The 23,857-nt window shown below is 38.6% G+C and overlaps 1 protein-coding gene across 6 annotated transcripts in view; it reads left to right on the top strand.

Annotated features, from left to right (window-relative positions):
• KIAA0586 (KIAA0586 ortholog) overlaps positions 1-23,857 on the top strand; it is a 65,198-nt gene that overhangs the window by 28,265 nt on the left and 13,076 nt on the right. For 3 of the 6 annotated variants that reach the window (XM_090141860.1, XM_031605365.2, XM_031605363.2), the window contains exons 19-29: positions 1-197; positions 404-522; positions 1,151-1,335; positions 2,133-2,292; positions 2,864-3,077; positions 3,557-3,798; positions 4,282-4,349; positions 5,097-5,231; positions 6,795-6,975; positions 9,372-9,511; positions 14,056-14,137. In XM_090141860.1, coding sequence (XP_089997986.1) covers positions 1-197; positions 404-522; positions 1,151-1,335; positions 2,133-2,292; positions 2,864-3,077; positions 3,557-3,798; positions 4,282-4,349; positions 5,097-5,231; positions 6,795-6,975; positions 9,372-9,511; positions 14,056-14,137 — 1,723 coding nt within the window. Of the gene's footprint in view, positions 198-403; positions 523-1,150; positions 1,336-2,132; positions 2,293-2,863; positions 3,078-3,556; positions 3,799-4,281; positions 4,350-5,096; positions 5,232-6,794; positions 6,976-9,371; positions 9,512-14,055; positions 14,138-15,489; positions 17,999-23,857 lie in introns of those variants that run through there. The other 3 variants (XM_031605366.2, XM_031605364.2, XM_090141859.1) reach the window with 2 other exon arrangements.

The raw sequence follows: 23,857 nt of genomic DNA, 5'->3' as shown, positions 1-23,857 counted from the left end.
GATCAGGAAGAAGAGAGGGATGAAATTCCAGAATTTACAGAGCCTCTTCTAGAGATTAATGGACATTTTAAAGTTGCTGTACCAACATACAATGGTCCTTCATTTCCTCCAGTGGCTTCTGTTCCTCAACAGTCTTCTGATATTTTGGATGAATGGATTGAAAGGAGAGAAACTATAGAAAACAAATTGATAAATTGGTGAGTTAAGATGTAACAAAGTATCAGGAGAATGAATATGAAAGAAGGAATGAATCTGAAGAATACCTTTCCTCTCTTCCTCTCCCCTCCTCTCTCTTCCCCTCTTTTCCTTTAAGCTTCCTTCCATTTTGTTTCAAGAATGCTCCTTTGTACACTGGTAGGTGTCTTGGTGCTCACTGATAGCCACACACATTCTCTTTTGCTAGGGTGGAACAAGAAATAATGGCAAAAATTATCAGTGAGATGTACCCAGTTCAGAGAGAAGCTGTGCCCAGAGTTAGCACATCAGAGGGAGAAGACAGTGAGACTGTGACCTCTGACATTGGTAAGTAACAGGTGTTGTTTTCAGCAGATAGGTTGTTTCAAATGTGGGTTAATTTTAACAAGTTGTGTAGATAGCTGTTTTGGCTGTGCCTAAGAGCAGATAATGCTGAACCAGTGAAATTTTAACATGCGAAAGTGGATGCTTTAATTTATGCTGAGGCTGAGCAGGCATTATAAGATCGTTGAAATAAATATTCAAAAAAAGAAAAGAAAACACATAAAAGGCACCATTAGGCAAATCAAATTTTGCTATTGACCATTTAAATGATATTCTGGATGCATGTGGCATTTTGCTAAGGTGATAATGTTTATTTGCTTATCTTTTGTTAATAGATGTGTAAAAAAATTAATTCCCTTATAAATCTGTGAGAATGGGAGACAAATAGATTTCTCCTGTGATGTCACTGCACTTCTCTGTTCTCTTTTGTGATCCAGAATTGCTTATCTATGTTCTTTCATAGAATCATTTATTCTTTGTGTATACATATTCTTTGTATATAATCTACAAAAATCACTTTCTGCAAAGGAACGTGAAAATGTTCATACAGGGTAAAATGCACAGCTGCAGTACAGTAGATGTGTTTAAGAACTGAAGCCTGGATGTGTTCTTTGTGTTCCTTCATTTTCAGTTGAAGCTGCAGGTGGAGGAGGATTTCAGCTCTTTATTGATGCTGGTGTACCAGTGGACTCAGAAATGATTAGTCATCTAGTCAACGAAGTGCTCAGCGAGACAATTGCGACCATGCTGGGTAACAGGCAGGCTCAGGAAGCAGTTCCTGCTACAAATGTTCTTCCAAGTACAACAGCTGTGATGGTAAGAGTCTGTTTTATTTAAGCTTTCCTAATGAAGCTCTAAGGGATAATTTTTTGGTAGCACTGTGGTTCAAATATGTGCAAGGCAAAGATGTCAGAAAAAGACAGAAGAATTGAATGTATGTGGTTTTCATATTTTTTTTATTCTTTATTATACCTAAGAAAGAAACAAGATAAAACCTATCTCAGTTTTTTTTCTTTCTTTTTATATAGTTCCTTTGTGCTCTATGCAGCATGCTATATTTATCTATTTTTTCATTTATTTATTTCAAGGCTGAGCACAGAGTTTGTTTGTGAGGGGAAGAACTGAATTTTGTGCTATCCATAGATGGCTTCTGTTGTATTTTTGTTTGTTTTTTTTTCTGTGAAGTTTATCTGAATTTCAGCAGCCCAGTTACCATGTTCTTCAGTGTTCATGATTTCATGTTGAACTGCTGAATATGCTCACATGCTCAACTTCCCATAAGAGCTGATAATACAAACGATCAGTCTAGGATTTATTCTTTGGAGAAGAGCCTGGAGGCCTTCCTCAGCCTGGTTATATAATTTTCTTAACAAAGTGTCAGAAAACATTTATTGTTTTGTTTTGTTTTGTTTTTTTTCCAGGCAGACTATTTAGGCTGGTACATCTTTATGTTTAGGTGGAGGAGTTAGAGTCACGAGCCACGTATCTCAGTAACAACTGTTCCTGTTTTGTGATAACTCCTCTCTTCTCAACCTCCTTCCTCTCAACCCTAACTCTGGAAGATAGGAGTTTTGCATTGAGATAAAAACTGTGGTTACAATTCTTTTCCTCAGGAGACTCTTGTGCCTACTCCATTGCCAACACCTCAGGCCACACCACCACAAACACCACCTTCAGAAAAAGAAATGCCTCCAGTCAAAACTCCAGAGTCTTCCCCATCTATCACAGAACTGAGCGAGGATGCTCGTGAACAAGAAAAAATGAAAGAAGCAGGTAGTGAAAATAACAGTTGAACTTAAGAAGGAACAAATATGCTTTAATCTACTGTCTTTAATTTTCTTCTTCAAAGACATGTTATCTCAGGATAAACATTCTTGAGGCTCTAATTCAAGTGAGGGCTCATGTAATACAAGAATTATGAGCTAATTTGTATAAAAAAGCAAACATCTATCTGCTAAGTGTTCTGTTTTCTTAATGCACGTTGTTATGGTCTGTGTGATTTCCACCCTTCCTAGTCCTTCCACTTTTCACATCAGGAAAGTAACTGTCTTTTGCTTCTTCCTGTGTTCCCAGTGTTAAGTGAACCAAATTTACGCTCCCCAGGTAAAACAGCATAGTTTTTAAAATGCAGAGTAGTCTCCCTTGCTGAAGGAGGTGAGGAATTGAAATTTTATTCTAGCTCCTTCAAATGCCTACACCATTCTTAAAAGAAACTCATCTTCACCTAGTCTCATCACGACCATCAGAAAGGCATCACAAACATTACAAGTGCTTACTGGGAACTGAGTAGCTGCCTGTCTTCCTGTTTTCCTTTCTGATCTGAGATTTGTCTTCACACCTGCAGGCTCTGATATTCCAGCTGCTGTTAGTCGTGTTGGCACACCTGTGATTACCCCTATCAGTACGCCTCCTGAAATAATCACACCAAGCCCTCCTGCCTCTGAAGCTGCAAAAATGGAAAATCCAGCACCTCCAAACCCATGGGATGATGCAGAACTTCCTCTGGAAGAGGAGAAACCCAGTCCGTTAGCTGAAGAAACATTCAATCCCAAAGCTGTGTGAGTTTACCAGGCTATGTGGTTTTCTCAATTCTTTATAAATATGTCCTCAAAAAGTCTGTAGAGAACTGCTTCAAGTATATGCCTGGAGGTATTGAAATAAACCAGGATTCCTTTTTTCTGAATTGCTTGACTTGTATTTTGAGGGGAAGTGTGAAATATGGACATTTCTCAGAATTACTGTCCTTATTTGTTGCCATGAAAAACATGAAATTGATAATGTTACTGTCAATTGTAAATGTAGTGACAATGAAATACTCTATTATTAGCATTTTATTTTCTTTGTTGTCTCAGAATACATGTGGACATTTTTATTAATAGCTAAAAATTCATTAATTTATTTATTGGACTAATCAGTAAAATGCTGTACTTTCACTTGAAAAATTACTTGCAAATTCCTTTCAGTACTGATTTAATACTTTGGTTTATTCTATTCAATGCATTTGGGTGTATTCACAAAGCATATTCTTACATTTTAGTGAGATGTCTGTGGCTAATGATGAGGAACCAGAGGCCTTGATTTTACCATCTTGGCAGTCATCACCAAGGCCCTTTCAGTCGCTTCCTTGTGAACCACAGGTTCCATCACCTGCACCTACAGACAGTTCTGAGCAGTCCACACAGGAAAGCAGTCCTACCCTCACAGAAACAGAAACTGCAGACAGACCCATCTCAGAAGGGGAGGTTCTCTTCAGCTGTGACCAGATGCTGGCTGCGAGAGGTAACAAATCAAACAAACCTGTGGAAATTAGAATTTGGATTTTCTTTTTCCTTTACAGAATTATCTTCCAATCAACTGAAATTACATTTCATGCTCTGTCAGATAAAACTGCGAGGCTGACCTTTAAATTTCACTTTATGTTCGTGGATTTCTTTGATAGACATCCTTGCTCTTCTTGTCATGAAATGAACCAACTTAGTAAAAAGAAAAAAAAAATCTCCTATTCAGTCATAAAATCAACTTGGTAAATAATTTGGACTGTCCTGCATGAGTCCGTTGTGGTACTAAGTTTTTACTGAAAGCTAAGTGTAAGAGTGATTTACTGGAAGTCGGATGTCTGTTATACACTTCACATCCAGAAGTGAGAATTTCCCAATTTACTGAAGCACAGTGTTGCAATTATTGAGGAATGTGACCTTTGCTTTTATACAAATGCTATGCTTTTTAGTATTTATAACTTAAAACATTTTTTAACCTTAACAGAAGGAGGACTGTCTTTTCCAAACCTCACTGAAAGCTTAACAAGTACTTTACAGGATGCCAATGAAATGGTAAGGAAATGTTTAACAAGGAAGCTGATTTAAAGTGATAATCTGCTTCAAGCAGAATGGTAAATTGGATGTCTTTAAGCATTTTCACTTATAATGTTTTAAAATTTACACTTTTAAAACTGTATACTTACAAATATGCTTGGAACTTCAGAGCTCCTAAGAAAAAAGCACACTATACAAACTAATTTATATTAAAAATAAATTAAAAGTAATATACAGTTTATATACCTTCTGCCAGTAGGCGAGAGATGGCTAATATGCATTTTCATTTCTATGCTTTTTTAACTTTAAGACATCTTAAGCAGAGGGGAACATTGCTATGCTCTAAGCTATCTTTTAATTGCTTGTGTGCTTAGTTTATTAAAGTAGGTTAATTGAGACTGGAATTAGTTAAAGCTGCTTAAAGCATCAGTAGTGTTTTTTTTCTGACGTGGAAGCGTCTGAAGTGAAGGTATTCTCCACTTCCTTGGCTGTTCTCTGGACATGAAAACTTAAAAGTAGACCCTGCCCTTCTCAAAGTATGCCAATCATATGCATCAAGCATTTTCCAAGACTGTGCACGTCTCTGAGTATAAAAAAGGAGAAAGCAGTGTGTCAGTTATTTTCAGACAAAAGTTCTGAATGTGGAAACTGTAATAACTTCCTTTGTAAAAGAAAAAAGCTTAATTGTGAGTTTAAGAATGATTCAGGTTCACACGAGAATAGTTTTGGATTGTGTATTACATGGATTTTGTTCCTTTGTTTTAGGATTATGATCCTCCTAGTGAAGGGCAGGTGGTGAGAAGAAGCCATAAAGGCTATCACAGGGATCCTGTTCTGGCTCTTTTAGCCAAATTAAATCAAGCACCTGTTGCTGTACAAGAGGGAAGGTACCATTTGGAGGTAACTTACTGTCCTTTTCCTTGCAGCAAGCGTGTGAGTTTTGAAGGGATACTTTCTGACTCAAAAGTAAATAAAATGTCAAGCTTATGAAATCTCAAGCTTATCCTTACTGTTGGCTATAGAACAAGTTCATATACTTTGATCCTTGCTGGAAGTGATCCCGCTTCACTTGAGTCTCTGTTTTCATGTAAAACTTTTAAAACTACTGAAGGTTACTTGTCTTTATAAGGTAGCTGTGCAGAGTATCACACATACCTAATTTGCAAGGAGCATGTTTGCCTGTTTCACTGCATCAGATTCGTCCTTTTGAACATCAGGGAAGTTTTCTGTCACTTCAGCAATGTAGCTGGCATGTTTAGCATTACAGGTTCATTGCACATACCTGCCTAACACATTCAAGTGGCTGCTATGAAGAATGTCAGCAAATGCTTTCATGCGCTCTTGCATATGTTGTTGATACTGATCTGGGAACAAAACCTCAACATATTCATATTTGCTTGGCAGAAAAAGCAGACTAACAGAAAAATATAACTGCATCACAAAGAGCAAAAGTCATTTGTTGTAACACATCTGGGTATTTTCTATATGGAAAATAGTACTTTGGATTGAGTGTCTAACTGACCTATCTGGAGGAATGTTTAAAGGAAGTGAACTTTGAATATGGCAACATTGTCAATGAACACCTTTGTTTAGGACAGATCTTTCTTTTACATTTTAGTGATGCATATGCAGTTTCTTTCCTCTGTCTTGGTCAGTTTAGTCTAAATAATTACTAACTTCACTCACCTCTGTAACTGTTCCTTTGTCTGTCTTTTTTTTGTTTAATGAGCTCTGGTGGATGAACTAAAAGAATGGCTTTCTCCAGTGTCAGCTCTGAGTCTGACTAATTGCAGTGACATTTTCTCATCAGCACTGCCAATTAAAAATGCATCTAATTTGCTTGCTGGCTTTCCCATAGCTACAGACTTCTCAGTCTGTCCACACAAGGAGCTAATAAATTTCTCTGCAGATTCTGGCAAGCAGTGTGCAAGCACATGTACCTCCCTGTGTATCAGAGAAGAATTTTCTCGTTGATGTTGCAAGTATTGCCTTAAAATGAGTCTGTGCATGTGTGTGTATGTATATTCAGCCTGTTTGTTCTCCTGCATAGAAGCAAGTTAACTGTTTTCTCTCTGCAGTTTTGCACGTCAGAAACTAAAGAACCACCCATCCAAACCTAATTAAAATCTAAACTTTTTATCTAACATGCAATAGCTTTTAGGTGCTTCCAATGTTATGAGATCTGACAGTTAACTATGGACACATCTGTAACATTGAAGACTTCTGTGCCAAAATATAACTCAGGTTCTTGCCACACTGGAACACAGCTAACGAAATAAGTGATGTTCTTCACCAGTGATTATTTTCAGTCCAGCACTGATCAACATAAATCCTGTTTTCAGATCCAGTGAGATGATAGTTTTAGCTACCTTTATTAATTGCTAGTTCAGACTTGTGTTTTGCGTGCTTTAAGGGTTGATGCAATTTTTAAACCTGCTGTTCTGATGTTGCTGTTCCATGTAGGATTCTGATGATAGTCTTGGGGAGCTCAGTGAAGGTCAAAGACCTCGGCTGAGCAGAGCAGCAGAGAGAATCCTCATGGGACACCCAGTAGATATGGACCATGCAACTGCTCGAACTTCTGAGGACAGACCGTATCAGGGATCACGTTCTCCATCACCAGGACAGCTTACCCAGACTGCAGGTACAATTTGATTGCTTTTTATTCTCTGAGATATTTACATGGATTCCTGTAACAGCATCTGAAGTAATTTTAGAGAGTGTGCTCAAAATACAGTATTAAAAACTTAATAGCAATTGCTGTGGGGAGAGGATTAGCATTTTTATTCAGAGAATTGGATTGGTTTAAATCAAGATTTGTCTCCTCTCTTCTCAGTCTGTACTAGTCTACAATTGGAAAGAAATATCACACTAAGTACTCGCCTATAAAAAAGTTGACTATCAAAATATGTATTTTATTCTCTGAAGTCAAATTCAGATCTCAGAAACACTTACTTTGAGCATTCTTGAAGTTGCTCTCCATAGGGTAGGTTTTAAGGCTGGCAGGTGAAGTGATTTCTCTCTGTCCTGTTACATGACACTCCTCCTCACTGCTTTTATCACACCATCAGGGTGATCTTGCAGTGTCTCATAAGCTGTAATAAATTTAAATCTGTAGCATTCCTATTACAGTATAGAAATTCTTTTTTTCCCAGATGGGAAACTGAGGCAGGCATAGTGAATTGTTCAAGGTAGCATGGAGATACTTTGCTATGCTAAAGCAGGGAAAGTAATTCACTTATTTTACAACTAATGCTAATAAGCAGTGATTATTCCTTCCTCTCCTTTATCTTTCTATCCTGGACTCTGCATTGTTATCTGAAAATACTTGGAATATTCTGTACTTAGTTAACCTGCTACAAGCCTGTAGAAAGTGTTGTTGAAAATGGATTTACAAACGATTAAAGTAAACTGAAATCATTATTAAGCTGTAATAACACAGATATGATTGTACTGATGCATCAAAAGTTGCATAAACTGAATCATTCAAACAGTTGTTTTTCTTCTTCTTTAATTTCCACATCTATGAATTTGACAAGAGAAGTGTATCTCACACTATTAACCCTTAACCACTAGGAAATAGACTGGAATTGAATGTGCTGAACAAATAGCAAAAATGATCTCAGAGCAGTAAGAGTATTTGTTTAGCACTGAATGGATTCACATTTTATCTGTTTATAGAATGTTAAGCTAGCTGTTACCTGATATTTTGGGCCAACTACATCACTGTCAGCCTGGAAAATATATTCTGGAATGTTATACACTGCCCAACTTCTACTTGAAAGTAGTTTGTTGAATGCTTTTTGGATATTTATTACGTGGTACTCCTTGGAAAAAGATGAGATGATGTTGCCATCCCTTTCTCCAACTCACCTGTTTAATAATGGTAGAGTACAGTCATCACTAGTGATCAAAATCAACCTGCTGTGATTTTCTGATGGTGCTTAGGATTTTATGGATAGCTGACAGACACCAAGACACCTGTCTATTGGGGATATTTCTTTCTCATCTGGATTGTTTGTAGCTACATCTGGCATAATGTGTTTATACCTATGCAACGTGTATTTGGTTTTTTTTTTAATAGCTATGTAATTTAATTCACCCTGCCCACTGTCTGTCCTTTAAAATTTTGTTTAAAGTCAATGCTGCCTAAGAAATAATCGATCCTTAATGGGGGCAGGGCAAAATCTGTGATTATTTCCACTTTTCTTCCAAATTTTCTGTATCTGCCCTCTGGTTTGCAGGATTCCATGTCCTTCAGTCTAACACAAGTCAGGACTAGGAACTATATCCTGATCACCACAATGAGAGTTCAATATTTTATTTCAGAATGATGTTTAGGGATAAAATGAAGCAATTGTTACACCAGTGGGTATAAAAGTTCTGTTTTTCACCAGTGTCTCTGTACATGTAACCTTTTAGTGGATTTCTCTGTCAGTATGAGTCACTTGTTGAAACATCTTCCAGGAATGCTGGGGACTGTGTGTATATCACCATCTTCAATTTTATGACTTTTTTATTATGGTAACTTAACGTCAATTTTTGGGATGTTTATTTAAGGTGTTATGTACTTAGGTGTATAGCAGCATCCTGATGATCAGTCTTGTCTTTAGAAATCTTTGCTTTCAGTGCTTGAAGTTATAAAAACTAACATGGGAATGAAACGTGACACACAGTCTTAAAGTGAACAATAGTTACAGTTACTTAAGCAGTAATTGTAGTTAGACTTAAAATTCCTTTTTTGGCTCTGTATGATAGCAGAAGGCTAAAATTAGTTCATGATCTGTCAGTATATTTTTCATGAAGATGCTTTACACACTTTCAGACTGCAAAAAATGGTAAGTGCTGCATTATATAGCAGATTATCAGTTGAAGATAGAGTATATACAGGTTTCTTTTCATTCACGAAAAATAGTGAAACATTTTCACAAAGACACCTTTGCACTCTTCCCCATACTTGTGGAAAAGTTCATTGAGCATATCATGGTTATGGCCATGTTAGAACAGATGGCAAATCTTTTTTTCCTCTTTCTCCCTCAGCAGAAATTCTTGGAGATGCTGATACAAGTCATGGTCCAATGCTTGTGGCTGAACTGGAATCACAACCCATGTCAAATCCTGTTCTGCAAGCTGCCCAACCAAGCTGCAGAGAGGCATCTCTCCCAAAGGGTCCCTCTCAGGTAAACTCAAGGAAGCTTTTCTCTCACTGGTCAGAAAGTGCAAAACAGAGCCTAGGAAAATAAATTTTCATGTTTAACATGACTGTCACAGAACTGATGTGTTTGAAGTGACACATTCAACTCAGAAGCTGAAGTTAAAAGTATACGTGTGTAATAAATGATTCTGTGGTTTTTACTGCATCAGAATCCAACAATTTACTTTCTGTTAGGCTCAGACCCGCTTTTACCTTTTCGTTACCTCCTCTCTGCTTAGCAAGTCTCACAGGTCCTAATAGTATACAAACTCCATTAAGATGGGGTATTCCAATGGTACAGTACTTCAATTACAGAAAAATAATGTGGGAAATACATGGAAAAGGAAGTGATAGTAAGGGTTTGGTCCTCCTCATTGTAAACCAGTGATTTAGCATTTCAGGAGCTTTGGCTGTCATAGCAGGGGGAGGATTGGAAAGGGAGTAAATGATGTACTTTACAATACTGGAAGGTAGAGAAAGATTCTGTTGAAAGATTCTGTTCTCTGCTTGAGACCTATAGAGTTAATCCTTTGCTACTTATTAATATGAGCTGTTACCTAGAGATGATGGTTTTCTTGCTAAGTGAATGTAAATTTAAATAGCATGTGGCAGAAGCCAAAAATGTTGTGGCAGATTGCTCTTTAATATATTAAGCTTCACAGTGTGCTTGAAAGTAATAATATACTTACTATGGTTGATGTGTTTATGGATGCACTCTGTCCATTCCTGATATTCTATACTTAAAACAGCCAAAAATATCTTATATTTAACACTCCCTGGTTTTATATTTTTGAGTCTTGATCTGTATTATGCCATTGGTATCCAAGCAGTTCTTAAGTATGTCATCTGATGTGATGTGTTGCATCTTCAAAGAGGATTTGACATGGTGTATGATCTTCACTTTGAGATCACCAGAACATATTATTTTTTGTTTGAATAATTGTTCACAGGCAAGACTGGATTCTGTTAAGCAGCATTGTCTGCTGGGGTGAAGTTTGTATCCTTGTTATCCTTTGGCTAGCCAAAAATAACAGGCAGAGAGTGTAGGGAGTATGTTTCCTCCTTTTTAGTACCAGATAAGGATACCAGTGAGATCTGCTTCTCTTACACTGAAGAATTAGCTGATGTGATGGATTTTTGTTTTCCTGGGTACAGTCAAATGGAAGTACCATGTGTAAGAAGACCCACATTGCATAGTCTCACCCATGCAAGAAATGTAAGGTGATCTGACCTAGTCTCTTTCATAGAGAGAAAATGTACATACATTTGTATATTATCTCATCTTTAGAAACTTCGTTTTGCATCTGAACCCTCAGGCTGTTGTGGTTTTTCTTGCCTGCTGGCATATAAAACCCACCCTCCCTCCAAACCAAGCAAACAAATCCACACTTTGTGTGTGTGGTTTTGTTGGTCTTGTTCTCTCCCAAATAAAATATTCTCTTCCTAGATGTGGGTGTTCCTGATAAAAGGCTCTAACTCACATTTTCTCATGGGCTAGATTTTTAGCTTTTCTCTGATGTTTACTCTGGTTATCTATTCTAGGTGTGCACATCTGCCCTGCGTGGGGCAAAACCATGCTCTGTGAGAACTTCACTAGATCTGTGCATCCTTCTCTACTCTAGGTAGTACAAAAGCTTGTTTCAACATCACTTATATACCAAGTAACAGTGATGAACCTCTTGCCTGGTTTCTCTTAGGGATGTATCAGATCTATGACTGGATCTTGAGTTTGTAGAACTTGGTTCTGATTTAACTTGGAATGCTCCTCCTCGATGCTAGGACTTAGTATGGCAAAACTTGGGCTGTTTTTGTAATCTGTCTGAACAGGATCTTTGTTTCAGAAAGGTTGTGGACAGCAGTGTGGAGCTGCCATACAGTTGCCACTTCTTTGCTACCTTTCACAGGTGTCTGGGTCAGATTCTGACCAACAGAAGGAGCGTTATATTTTCATGTGGGACAGCAATGCCTTTCAGTCATGAAGAGTGAAATCTACATGGTCACTCCAAAATAAATGGCTTAAGTCACACAGGAATTTTCTTATCAACCCAAATTCCTTGGCTGCTGTTCCATTCTGGTGCTGGACTTTTATGAGATTTATATGTGCTTTTAGCCACTGTTAGACAGGATGTCAGATTAAATGCATCTTCATTTTGACCCCTTCTGGGCATTCCTTTGTAACATTACAGGAATTAACTGCTGTTTGTGGCCACTTTACCTTTACACTCCTACTCTAAGAAGCAACAGAATGACTAAGATGAAAGTGGGCTCCTCCTGTTCTAGATAAATCATTTTGCCCTCATGGGAGGGACACGAGCATTGAAAATAATATTTGTATGGCTAAACATTTCAAAAATTATAAACCTAAATCATTCCAAGTCCCCGATTTGTTGTTAGAAAGTCAATTGCAAAATACTTTCATAATTTTTTTAATGTAAGTAGAGATGTTTTTATGCAAACTAGGTGAGTGGGATTATAACTTTGGTATTCTCATTAGCTTTCATTTTTAGTATTTCAAAATAAATAGCTTTTTTTTTTTAACATTCCAGGAATTCATAATTGTAGGTTATGATTCTGTTATCTCTCAACTTCTACTTGCACCTCAGTTCAATTTACAAGTTTTTAAAACAAAACAAACATTAAACTAAAACAAAACCACTTCAAATGAACACTTGTCAGTATATTTTAATATATACATTTAATGTTCTGTAACATTGGTAGCCTTCAATCACATTTCCATGAGACTTTAAGGTGGACCTTCCTGCTTTCAGAAAATGATGTTTTCTTCCCTTGTCTGCTTTAAATTGTGAGCAGAGGAGGTCATGGTGTGTAGAGGTGCCTGAGCTCACGCCAAACCTTGAGGAATACCAGCTTGATCTCAGACACACGTATATATTAATTTTTATTAACTTCAGCTCACCCCTGTGCTGATGAGGATGCATTTGTGCTTGTTTTAGGAGGAGGTTTTTCACTCAGAGGTTGATGACACAGTGGAACAGGTTGCCCAAGGAGGCTGTGGATGCCCCATCCCTGGAGGCATTCAAGGCCAGGCTGGATGTGGCTCTGGGCAGCCTGGGCTGCTGGTTGGCGACCTGCACATAGCAGGGGGTTGGAACTGGATGAGCATTGTGCTCCTTTGCAACCCAGGCCATTCTATGATTCTGTGACTGTTACAGAGATGATGTGCTATCCACTAATGTAGGATTCTCCAACTTTTGTTCACCGAGGAGCGTAAACATGTTCATGCAGCCAGGAACAGAGAGTGACTGAATGCTTTTTCTTTTGTTCCTTCTGATTCCTGCAACACTGGCTTACATGGCCATTAAATACATGACAACCAGTATCATTACTGCTGATATTCTCTGTATCATAGGAGATAGGTTTTGGCTGAAAGGAATGGAAAGCCTTGATTGCATGGTGAAATCATGCTTATTGTTTGCCAGACAAATATTTTCTTATTTTTGGCTAACTCTCTCACTTGTGGCTTATACTATAGAAAGTTTCTCTTAGGGAACTGAAGTATACTTTTCTTCCTTTTTATCTTTTGGGGAGAAAAATAGCACTAGTACTTGGTCATCAGGTCTTCAAGATAATACCCATGCTCTTGCTTCTCAGAAGTCAAACAGCAATTCTGTCCTATCCAAATGATCCATGTGCTCAATCCAATATGCAGAAATTTATAATCTTTCCCATGTTCATCCTTCTTTAAGAATCTTCATTTAAAAATTCATATTAATCTCTAATATGAACAGAATAACAGAATAAATCAATTTTGACTGTCCTAAAGAAGGCTTAAGTCTTCTAAGCCTCTGTGCACCGTTCTTGACAGCCTCAATCTCTGCAAAGACCATGATCTCTATCCCAGCCAAAATCAGGGTAACTTTCTTTGTATTTTTCATGTTTCCTGCGTATGTGTAATGGAATGTTTTTGGGATGTAGTTTCTGTTCCAGATACATAACACACAAGAACCAAGTGTATTCGACCAGTGTGATTTTTCCTTCTTGGCACACGCAGTGTTTGTTGCTGTTTTCCCATGGGCATTGTTACAGACATACATCCTCCAAAGAATGTAAGGAAGGCAGTAAAACAATTTTTAAAACAGTGTTGAAGAAGTATATCTTATACTTGACACGTGTTTTGCAGCCATGCACTGAAATCTTTAGTTTTCTTTTCCCTTTCAACTTCCCCTTTTTATCCAGTAGGTTAATACCCATAGTGAAGTCTTGGGTATGGAAGAAAGCCAGAGAAATCCTAAGTTCTCTCTGCCACATTCTTTGAGTAGGAGTTAAAGGACTCTCCTATGTCTGCAGGTCTAACTGGCACTTTGCCATCATCTTTCCGGAGAAATTAGAGTTGCAGTCAGCTAATTCAGATCTGAATTCTTTTGAAGCTGAAAGGAAGTAGAACAAGTGCATAACCTTTAATGAATCTTTAAAAACCTCTTTGGATGTTTCTTGAAGCTCCGCATAATTTCACTGTGCTTTTAAATAAAAAGTCGGTTTTCTAATATGATTTTAATGTGTGTTACATAGGAAGAAAGCCAAGGAGATGCACGAGTTGTGCGACCTCGAGTTGTTCATGTGAGAAGGAAGTCTGAAGAGATGCAAGAAGAAGGTAAGTTGTGCATAAGCAAACGTAGTTCTTTCAGTTAAGCACACCACTTTTAAATGTTGTTGTGTAGTCATGTGTAATGAAGATCCGATGTTTTAAAAGTTGTTTTTGTTCCGTATTCATAGTTTTGGTAGTTGCTGGGGTGCTCTGGAAAAGTTGGAAAGGCAGATGTCTGTAACATCATCATTGGATGCCCCATCCCTGGAGGTGTTCAAGGCCAGGTTGGATGGGGCCCTGGGCAGCCTGGGCTGGTATTAAATATGGAGGTTGGTGCCCTGCCTGTTGGAGTTTCATGATCCTTGAGGTCCCTTGCAACCCAAGGCATTCTGTGATGCTATGAATCCTTGACATTAAGTCTTTATTTAAACTTCTATTTGCCAAGAGCTTTACAGTGTGCATATGATGCTGTCAACTGAATCGTTAATTGCTGTTCAGTAAACAAAGTACTCATAATGCAGTGATAGATGGCAGCAGTTCACGTGTGTGAGAAAATGCAGGGGTACTGGAGGCAAACTGAAAGAGTGCGGAGTGTTAGGATCATGCAAATGTGGAAAAAATAGATATTTTCAGTGTTAAAATGGCCTGATTTAAAATGAGTTTCAAGCTAGCGTGTAACAGATAGTGACTTTCTTTTCTGAGGGATGCTATTATCTAAGCATAACCCTTCTATTTCTAGAGATTATTTGACAGTTTTTGTTAAAAGTATTAATGACATTACATGAGAATGTTTCTTGCTTACTGTAGTTCGAGGCAGTGTTGGAATAACATGAACTTCATTATTTTAGCAGATAATAAGCTTGTGGAGGTGGTAAAATGAGATGTAGCAGTTTTCATCTTAAGTGCTAAGAGCAGGAATCTAAAAACCTGCAGGTCTGCTACACGTGCAATTATAATTACTCTACCCTTGTGTAGACAAATTCTTCCTGCAAGCCTTTGTAAAATTACTCTTTGAACTTCTTTCATTTAGTTATTTAAAAAAAAAAAATCCAAGAGAAGTGTAATTCTGATGGAATTGTTATGCTTCAACTGTTTGTAAGTGGGAAGAAAAGCCCTCAGCCAATGTTATGGTCATGGGACTTGGAACCTAATTGCAAAACTGTGGATTACATATAAAGAAGAAGGGTATGAGTAATGTAAAACTTAGCTTCTATGCACAATTAGTGGGAAAGCTCCCAGAACTGCAGTGGCACACCTTGGTACGTTATATGGGACATTTATGAGCATATGTTTCTAAGCTAGTGGATAAACAGATTTTATGTACTAAATAAGAGTTAACCTCCTTTTTTTTATTATTATTATTAATGGAAAATGTGACAATGACTTTTTCTAATAGGAAGAACTGTGCTTTTCCTCAGCCTCTCAGAAATTCAGAATTGTTTGAGGAAAGTGAATTTCCAGTAAACCTCTAAATTGCAGAAAAGGAAATCGTGTAGCACATCTGCCTTCCTGGATGAACTCCTTTCCCAGCTTCAAAAGCAGTCTTCCTTGCTAGTAGTTACACTTATGTCTTCTTTTTTTTTCTTTTTCTCCACCACTTCCTGTTAAGCATCAGAGAGGAGGAGGAGGGAAGGGTTGGGTGGTTTTCCTAAACACTGTACTTCATGCCTTTACACCTCAGCTTTGGCTTAAAGCCCCAGCAAGGCAGCACTTCTGGTCTGCATCTTTGAGTCGAGCACTGGAGACAGCTGGAAGTGGAATAAAATCTTTTTATCACATCTGTTGCTTTCTGAAATACTTATCTTTAAGAAATAATAAAGAAAATTACCTGTACTATAATAATAGAAATTATTTGGACCCAGTCCAAGTATAGCTGTCAGAGGAAAGCATTTAACCACAGGATGGCAGTAGTCAATTTTCTTTGCAAGGAACGCACCAAAGAAGTTGATTTATATACAATGATAATTTAAATCTCATTTGCAATATACATATTTAATGAGCCAATGAAAAATCTAGAGGATTTGCAAATGGAAACAACTGTCTGTCAGTTGTAAGCACAGAAGGTCTTGCCTGTGCAATCTTTACCACACTGAACTTAATCAGTCAAAAAGTTGAGGGTAAAATTAAGAAGAATCATTTGAAAGAAAAAAGAAAACTTGCAACTTGATAAGTATACATGGGTTTAAGTAAATACGAGATCTTAAAATTAAGCACATCTGTTACTGTAAGATCAAAGCCCCCTGTTTGCTAAACTCCATGTCAAACAGTTGCCTTTATTGAGATAGCAAGGGACAGTGAATATCTGCTTGCAAATGGAGAAGCATTCCAGAGGGAAAATCATTTGGGTCTTTTTTAAAGCTTAAAGGATAAGTGGTTGTATCAGTATTAGGGTTCAAAAAATCCAGAGCCCTGAGATGAAGTGTGAATTCAGAGTGTGACGAGAAAAGAGAATTTGTTGTGGACTTAAAATTTGTTTTACATAACTGATAAATACGTGACGAGATCTGATTTATCTTCTGTGTGTGGTCACAAGTACATGCATAATAGAACTTTCTTTTGTTGGTCAAGAATGTTCTGTGGTCTGCAGCAAACATGTGTTGTTGATTGATGTCCTTTAATGAAAGCTGAAGTTCAGTAGGACTGTTACAATATCATGCCTGAAAGGGGAATGTCTCCTGAAAGTTACAATTGAAAATAAAGCCAGAATGCATTATTAATTGAAATGTGTGCCTTCTCTAGACATAGTGGAGACAGTGGTTTGAAAACATATATTTGTAGCATATAATATACATGCATATGTATTTCTGGCTTTATAATAACCTTTAATCTTTATACCAGTCTTTCATATATCTTCATGAATTTAATATGATAATAATTGTCGTGGTTAGTAAATGCACATATTTCCAGAATACAAGCATTTTTTGGGTTTGCATTAACATAATTGAGAATTCTTAAATTAAAATGAAAGAACAGGTGGCAGTGCTTGGCTGCAGAGCATTTTAACACTTGAGCAGCTCAGAATGAAGAGGTAGATGTTTCTTAATAATTTTTCTACAGCACAGTCACAGAATGCAATCTAGAGTGCATAACTTCATGATAATAATTCCTTTTTATCTTCAGCTAGTGAATTATACTCAGGCAGCCATAAGTGAATTATAGTCAGGCAGCCATAAGTACATGGGAAAGTAATATTGGAAAACAAAGCAGTTGGCCTTTGTTGCCACAGAAGGATTGCACAACTGTTGTGGAGGAGATGATCTGTGCAATAAAGAAATGAGAGGGCAAGAAGTCATTAAACAATTGATATAAAAACAAACAAAACAACAAACAAACTTCCAGAGTCACTGCTCAGTTCTAAACATGGCCTTCTACTTTGTTCACACTGCCATTGTGCAAGTGAAAATTGTCGTATTTCAGTTGAAAATTGTCAACTAAATAATTTCTTGTCTCTCCTCGTTGACCTGAAATTGCTTTGAGGCAGGCATGGGGTTATTTTTTCTTAAAACTACTATGGTGTGAGGCAAATCTCCAACAGATCCTTCAATAGGAAGGAAGAAGATGAGGATAAGGCCAAAGGTCTTAATTTTTTTCTTGAAACTGGAACTGTTTTGGTCAAACTCTTAACAACAGCTCTACTGAAAGTTTACTTTCTCTTTAATACCCCGATGTTTCCTTTTTTGGATTGAAAATCTCTCAAGATTTTTGCTCAAGACTGTCCAAACCACCCTGAAAATAGCAGCTAGTGAAGCATAACAGAGCTGTTCTTTCATGCTGTAGGCAGAGCACCACCACAACCCAAGAAGTAGGAGTAGTTTTTGCATAGCCTACATTGTTCCTTGAATTCGACTAATTTCTGAGATAAAATCCTGGAAATTACAGTTATGAAACCAATTAGGTATAATTATGGCATATGACAAGCAAATGTTTGTTCTGTGGAGTTTTTGTGTGGTTTTTTGTTGTTGTTGTTGTTGTTTTGTTTTGTTTTCCCGTGGCTCTTCAGAACTCTTTATTTCTGGCTTAGTTAGACTCTTGTTTTTCCTATACAGTTACCTCCCCGTGATATCAGGTAGCTCACTGCCTTAATTCAGTTAATATATTTTACATTCAGGCAAGTCAGGAAATGCAAAGCTGCGTTTCCCATGGAAACTCTGCCTTTTCTGTAAGTAACCATTGGCTTTTGGGTAATCCACGTGGCTTAGAACACCATTTCTCAAACAGGATTCATTTGCTTTTTCTGCATGTGTGACCACAGTAGTTGCACGGCATTACAAAACAAGCAGCTCTGTAGTAAGAAAGCACTTGGCATAATATCTGCACGTAAAATCCTCAGCAGCCACACGTCAGAGTTGCTACTTTGAATTGCTGTGAGTAGGTATGTGGCTGTGTTACAGGACTTGGAGGACAGTAGCTTTGAATGGCTTGCTTTTGTAAATATTACATAGCTGTTAAGTGCCATTTTATATCTACATTGATTTTTTTTTTTTCCCCAGTGAGCTGCCTCAATTATTTTTCAGGCAAAAGGCACTTTAATTAATACAAAAAATCAGAAGAGAAATAGAAAATTAAAAAATATGTACCGTTTATACTGGAAAATGACCAAGTAAGCTTCTATTGCTTTGCAGTGTGAGGGTTTGTTACTGGCTGACTAAAGAAGATGCTCTCCTCTGAAGTTCATTTCCCTTCTCTCTTTGGTGTACATGCATTAGATTTTTGGTCACTTTGGGATTTTCTTCAGCTTCTAAGAGGTTGAAAGTTACTTCTTAGAGTTCTTCTCTTACTGCATGCCTCCTTAAAAGGCACAGAAGTGCCAGGTCACTTCTTCTGACCTCGTGCTGAGGTTTTTTGCAGTGGGAAGTGTATGCAAAGGCAATACTCTCACTTTTGAATGGATATTTATGCTTGAACTACACACATTTTGTTGAGGTTTGGGATACGTTCCTGTAACCAAGTCCTTCCTTTAGTCTGTATGCAGCAGAAGGAATATTCACCAAAATTCCAGCACCAGGTGGGGCTTTTCTGGCAAAAGGAAAAGAAAAACTCATTCAAACTCACATCATCACTTCCTCTGGAGCCTGTGAAACACTTGGATTTTTACTTTTTTCAGATCTATTGGTTCTCAATGTAAATATTTGTTATTCTCATCTGATTCTCTCCTTCAGCTTAGTTTTTTAAAGATTGCAGGTGATCTCATCCTGTGGTAACCCTACAAGTACATTTTATGTATCATGAACTGAAAGTTTAGGGCACTGGCAAAATCAAGTCAGTGTGGTGTTTCATTTGTGCATGGGGTTATAATGTGCTGGTAATAATGGCCATTTCATACTGGGAAGCTGGAAATCCATGGAACTGCTGCATCAGTCATCCAATGCACCTTCCAGATTTTGTATGTCCTTTTTGCCTCAAAGTATCACGTGGTACCCAGTGTGGTACCTGAGGAATGTGCTGTCTCTGTCAATAACAAGCTTTGTTATTTCTTTGTGGGTTTTTTTGTATCTTTTACTCTCGGTGATGAGGCAGATTCTAGGAAGACTTCTCTATAAATGAAGAGTGTCTCTTGGTGCTGCATATCCACTCCTATGCGTTTCTATCTGAGGGCCTGAAATTTCTATTTCCATTCTGGCTTTTTTACCTCTGATTTCTTATTTTATTTTTTTACCAGCTCCACTTTCCAGTAGTATAAATCCACCCTTTGTAAGCCAGTCGAGGAGCAAAGAGGGATTTCACATAAGTAGGTTACAGCAGCTTTGCTAATTTCCCTGGTGCTCATCCACTTTTGTGCACGGTTCTCATGTGGTGGTGGATCTGTTGGAGATGCCATGCACAGCAGGCAAGGTGTGCTCTTGACAGCAAGTATCAGATACAGCCTGAGATCTCCTGGGCACTAACGTGCTCCTCACCAGGCTATCCAAGTTGTTGTGCCAAAGCAGTCTTTCTCACAGCCTGTGGAGGATTTGTAAACATGCTAGGATCTGACTGAAGCAGCTTTGTATTGTGTATTATGATTTGTGTGCACTTTTACAAACTTACAGTAATTGCTGTTGCCTTCATTGTAAAGAGCAAAAAATAAATACACACAATCAACCCCTTAAATGGGCACTGATCCCACTGGCACTGATCTTGAGTAACTCTGAATAAAAGCAGATGGTAGCAAGCCGACTGGGCTGACCTGCTTTCCCCTTTCATACAAACATTGCTTGTATAAATGGGGGACACACACACACAAATTAATGGGCTCGGGCAAGCCACCTAAGGACAGAGACTCCCCATGTACTCAATGCTTACATCAGCCTGAGGGCTGTTTCCAGTTAGCTCTTCTCTGGAGGGAGAAGTTTCTCACAGATTAGTGGTTCCACAGCTCTGTGCCATGGTTTAATCAGAAGGAACTGATGTGCATCTAGAAAGTAAGCACCCTGAGCTGTTGTGTGGCCTGTGTGTTGCAATAGGTCACGGCAGATCATCAGAAGAGTCTTCCTGAAGTTGCTGCTCTGCTGAATACAGAGCATGAAGTCCCTTAACACACCACCTTCTACTGTCTTTATGTTGCGGAAAAGCATTAGATTTGCATGGTCTTGCAATGCTTTAATTCACATGCCTGTTTTTCAGCAGGAATGACAAATTTAAAGTGAGATTTCTACCACTTCTAAAGATGTGCCTCAGTATGTCATTATAACAAAATACTTTCTGAGGAATGACATTAAAAATAAAGAGATTGAGGTTAGATGTCAGGCAGAAATCCTTTACTTGCAGGGTGGTGAGGCCCTGGCACTGCTGCCCAGAGCTGTGGTTGTCCCATCCCTGGAGATGCCCAAGGCCGTGGATGGGCCCTGGGCAGCCTGAGCTCCCAGCTCACAGCAGGGAGTTGGAACTCAGTGATCTTTAAGATCCCCCTTCCAACCCAAGGCATTCTGTGATTCGATGAATAGCGCTGTTTTTCACTCAGCAAAGCATTTGCTTGGGGTTGCTATGTATGCAACGGCCTCTGCTAGAGATCACAGCCTGCAAAGGTAACGTTCTGAACAAGGTGACTGCACCCTCAGTCCCTGCAGTTTGCAGCCTGGTACATCAGCTGTGTCAGCTGGACCTGCTGCTGGCTCTGAGCAGCTTCAGTTGGCAGATACACTGCAGTATCTCTAAAGACTGCCTTCCTGGATTGGGTTAACAGGCATTTAAGACAGTCGTTTAAGAAGGCCTCTTATCTCACATTTCTTTTTCAGTGTGAAAATTGCATTTCTTTTATAAAAAGCTTCGGTATCAGACCAGGAAGTCTTTGAGGCCGGTGACAAATTGCATGGATACCGTATGGTGACAGATGAAGACAAGGAGTATTACAAACACATATTTCAACTTGAAGAAACATTTACAGCACGGCGATAGGAGAAATGTAGGCTTTCTGTCCTCAGCACACACTGGGTTTGTTTTATTTTGCTGGTTGGCAGGGAAAGCAGATGTTGCCCTTTATAATTTAGTAGCTTGTGCGTGGCTGAGGGCAAAGCAACAGAATGAACAGCTTCTGCTGTCCCGGCTGCACTGGCTGTGCTGATCTGTGGCAGAGGCAGCTGGACACCCTTCAGCTTTACCTGTTTGTGGAGGGCTCTCATTTTAGCTTTTTAAAGCAATGCATAAAAATCCAAAGGAGCCAGCTGTTTGTGTAGTGCCTGGGTAGGAGAGAAATTACCAGGGCGACAGCGTATGTGCCATGTGGAGGCAGCTTAATGTGAGCGATGAATAATCCGCAGTCTTTGCTTGCAAACCTCTTTTATAAAGGAGAAAGGAGATTTACAAATGCTATCATTCTCAGCCATTAAATTTGTTTCGTTTTCTTACTTAATGCTTTGTAAGTTTTTGCACTGCTAACAGAGCAGAGGCGTAGCTGTGAAGTTGTTCTTAATAAAACCTACCGAGCCAATAATATGGATACGTAATTGATTGGTATTCACAAATTGTCAAATCAGTCTCAAATTGTAACATCAGGGTTTTTTTTTAATTTTATTGCTGATTATATTATGAGAGTGCATGACTTGATGGCAGTTTTCATGCTCACAAGCAGTGCGGTTGGCTGGGTATTTTATTCACTTGTTTTTCTGAATCCTCCAGGACTAAGCAGCCTTCCTGCTTTATGCATTGAACAACGGCCAAGTTTTTCTGGTACCTTCTTCTTGCTGCAGCAATACAAAGGCTGCCTCTAATGAAATACTATTAAATGCTACAGATGCTCTTCTCTGAAATACCTGTTGAAAATATGCTTCTGGTGGCTGCGTTTGCAAGGAGCAGTGATAAATAATGGAGGTGGGTTCTGTTTTGTCTGCAGACTACTGTGCTCTGGTTTTCATCAGGAGTGCTGTCACTCAGGGGAAGAAAATAGAAGTATACCTAGGAAAAATTAATTCAGATTGAGAACCTTCGCATCTCTTGTTGTATAGAGACTGCTTTACTTCTCTAATCTAAAACTTTTCTTTTACTTTTAGAGCAGGAAGAGCTGTTCTTATGGACAGCTCTAAACAACTTAAGTGAAAGTTGCAGAGTGTGGCACAAAATACACAGCAGGTCAGTGAAAAGTATTTATTTCCCAGTGCCTTGGCCAAAGGGAGGTCGCTGGTTCTCTGTGTACAGCACAACTTTGACTCTCTGTTAATGCCTTCTGTTTTAGGGTCGGGTAGGTACATATCTTCAGTGCAAAATAATAATCAGCCATGCACAAACAATGGAAACGTGCATCTTGCAGGCCACCCAGAGTCTGGGAGAACTGCATTTATGTTTTGGGTCAAAATGACGTATTGAAAGCAGGTTAGACTTAATATGATTTGACCTGCTGACCTCCGTACTGCTTGTTACAGTAAAGTAATAATCTCAGGGTTGTGCATCGTGGCCTCATTTTATGCACTATACCTATCACGAGGCGTAGGCAGGGCTGTGTTTGTTTTAAAGGCAATAAAAGAGCTGCAGTTTCTGTCCCTTGTCAGGCCACTGGATCTTCAGTAGAAATAGAAGGCATGGAATTTGCTGGCGCTTGCTCCATTGCTGTAATTTAGTTTGTTTTTATAATCGTAAAACCATAATTACAGATCTTGAGAAAATTATTTTATTTACTTAACAGCTGCCATTGTGCGCTGTTATGTAAATCACAATTAATAAATGGGAAATATTTACTAGCTTGTGTTACAGCGTAAATACACCATTAGCTTCTTTAGAGTGCATGTTGCTCGTTTAAGTAATTGGAAGCGATCCTGGAGACATGCGAGCAGCGAGATTACACAGGGAATGCTTGTTTCTGGAGAGGGAGCTTCCTTCCTGAGTAAAAAAAAAAAACCAGAAAGAAAAGAAGGAGAAAGAGTTTCCTGTTGAGAGTCCTCGCTTAATGGCCAGGCGGCCGTCCTCTCCTGCCCCAGCTGCCTTTACATGCAGCCTTTGTGGAGACGGTCTCTGCTGAACGCTGTCTAAACCCACTTTTACCAAACTCGTTTTTACAAGAGCTAGAAGCACTGGGGTCTGTCTGTGCAGGCAGATGTAGGGTTTAAAGAGATTTTTGCTCCTCTCCCATCCGCTTTTAAATGCAGGGCTAAGACAGGCGGTATCTCTGTGGGTAGAGTCTGATAAAGGCTGTTCTGTTCCTGAGGTTCGTTATCTAGCAGCAGCCTGACGAAGAGATTCCGAGCAAAGTTGCAGCTCTATGTAAAAAATGTGTTCTGACCTCGATATATATGATGTGAAAAATGAGTAATAGCAGCACTGCAGGCAAAACCTTCTCTGCTATGATGTGACAACCCTCCCCTTCATTGGAGGTTTCAA

The sequence above is a fragment of the Phasianus colchicus genome, chromosome 5 (genome assembly GCF_987193195.1).
Source record: "Phasianus colchicus chromosome 5, bPhaCol1.hap1.1, whole genome shotgun sequence".
NCBI lineage: Eukaryota > Metazoa > Chordata > Aves > Galliformes > Phasianidae > Phasianus > Phasianus colchicus.
This window is presented reverse-complemented; position numbering and strand designations above follow the sequence as displayed.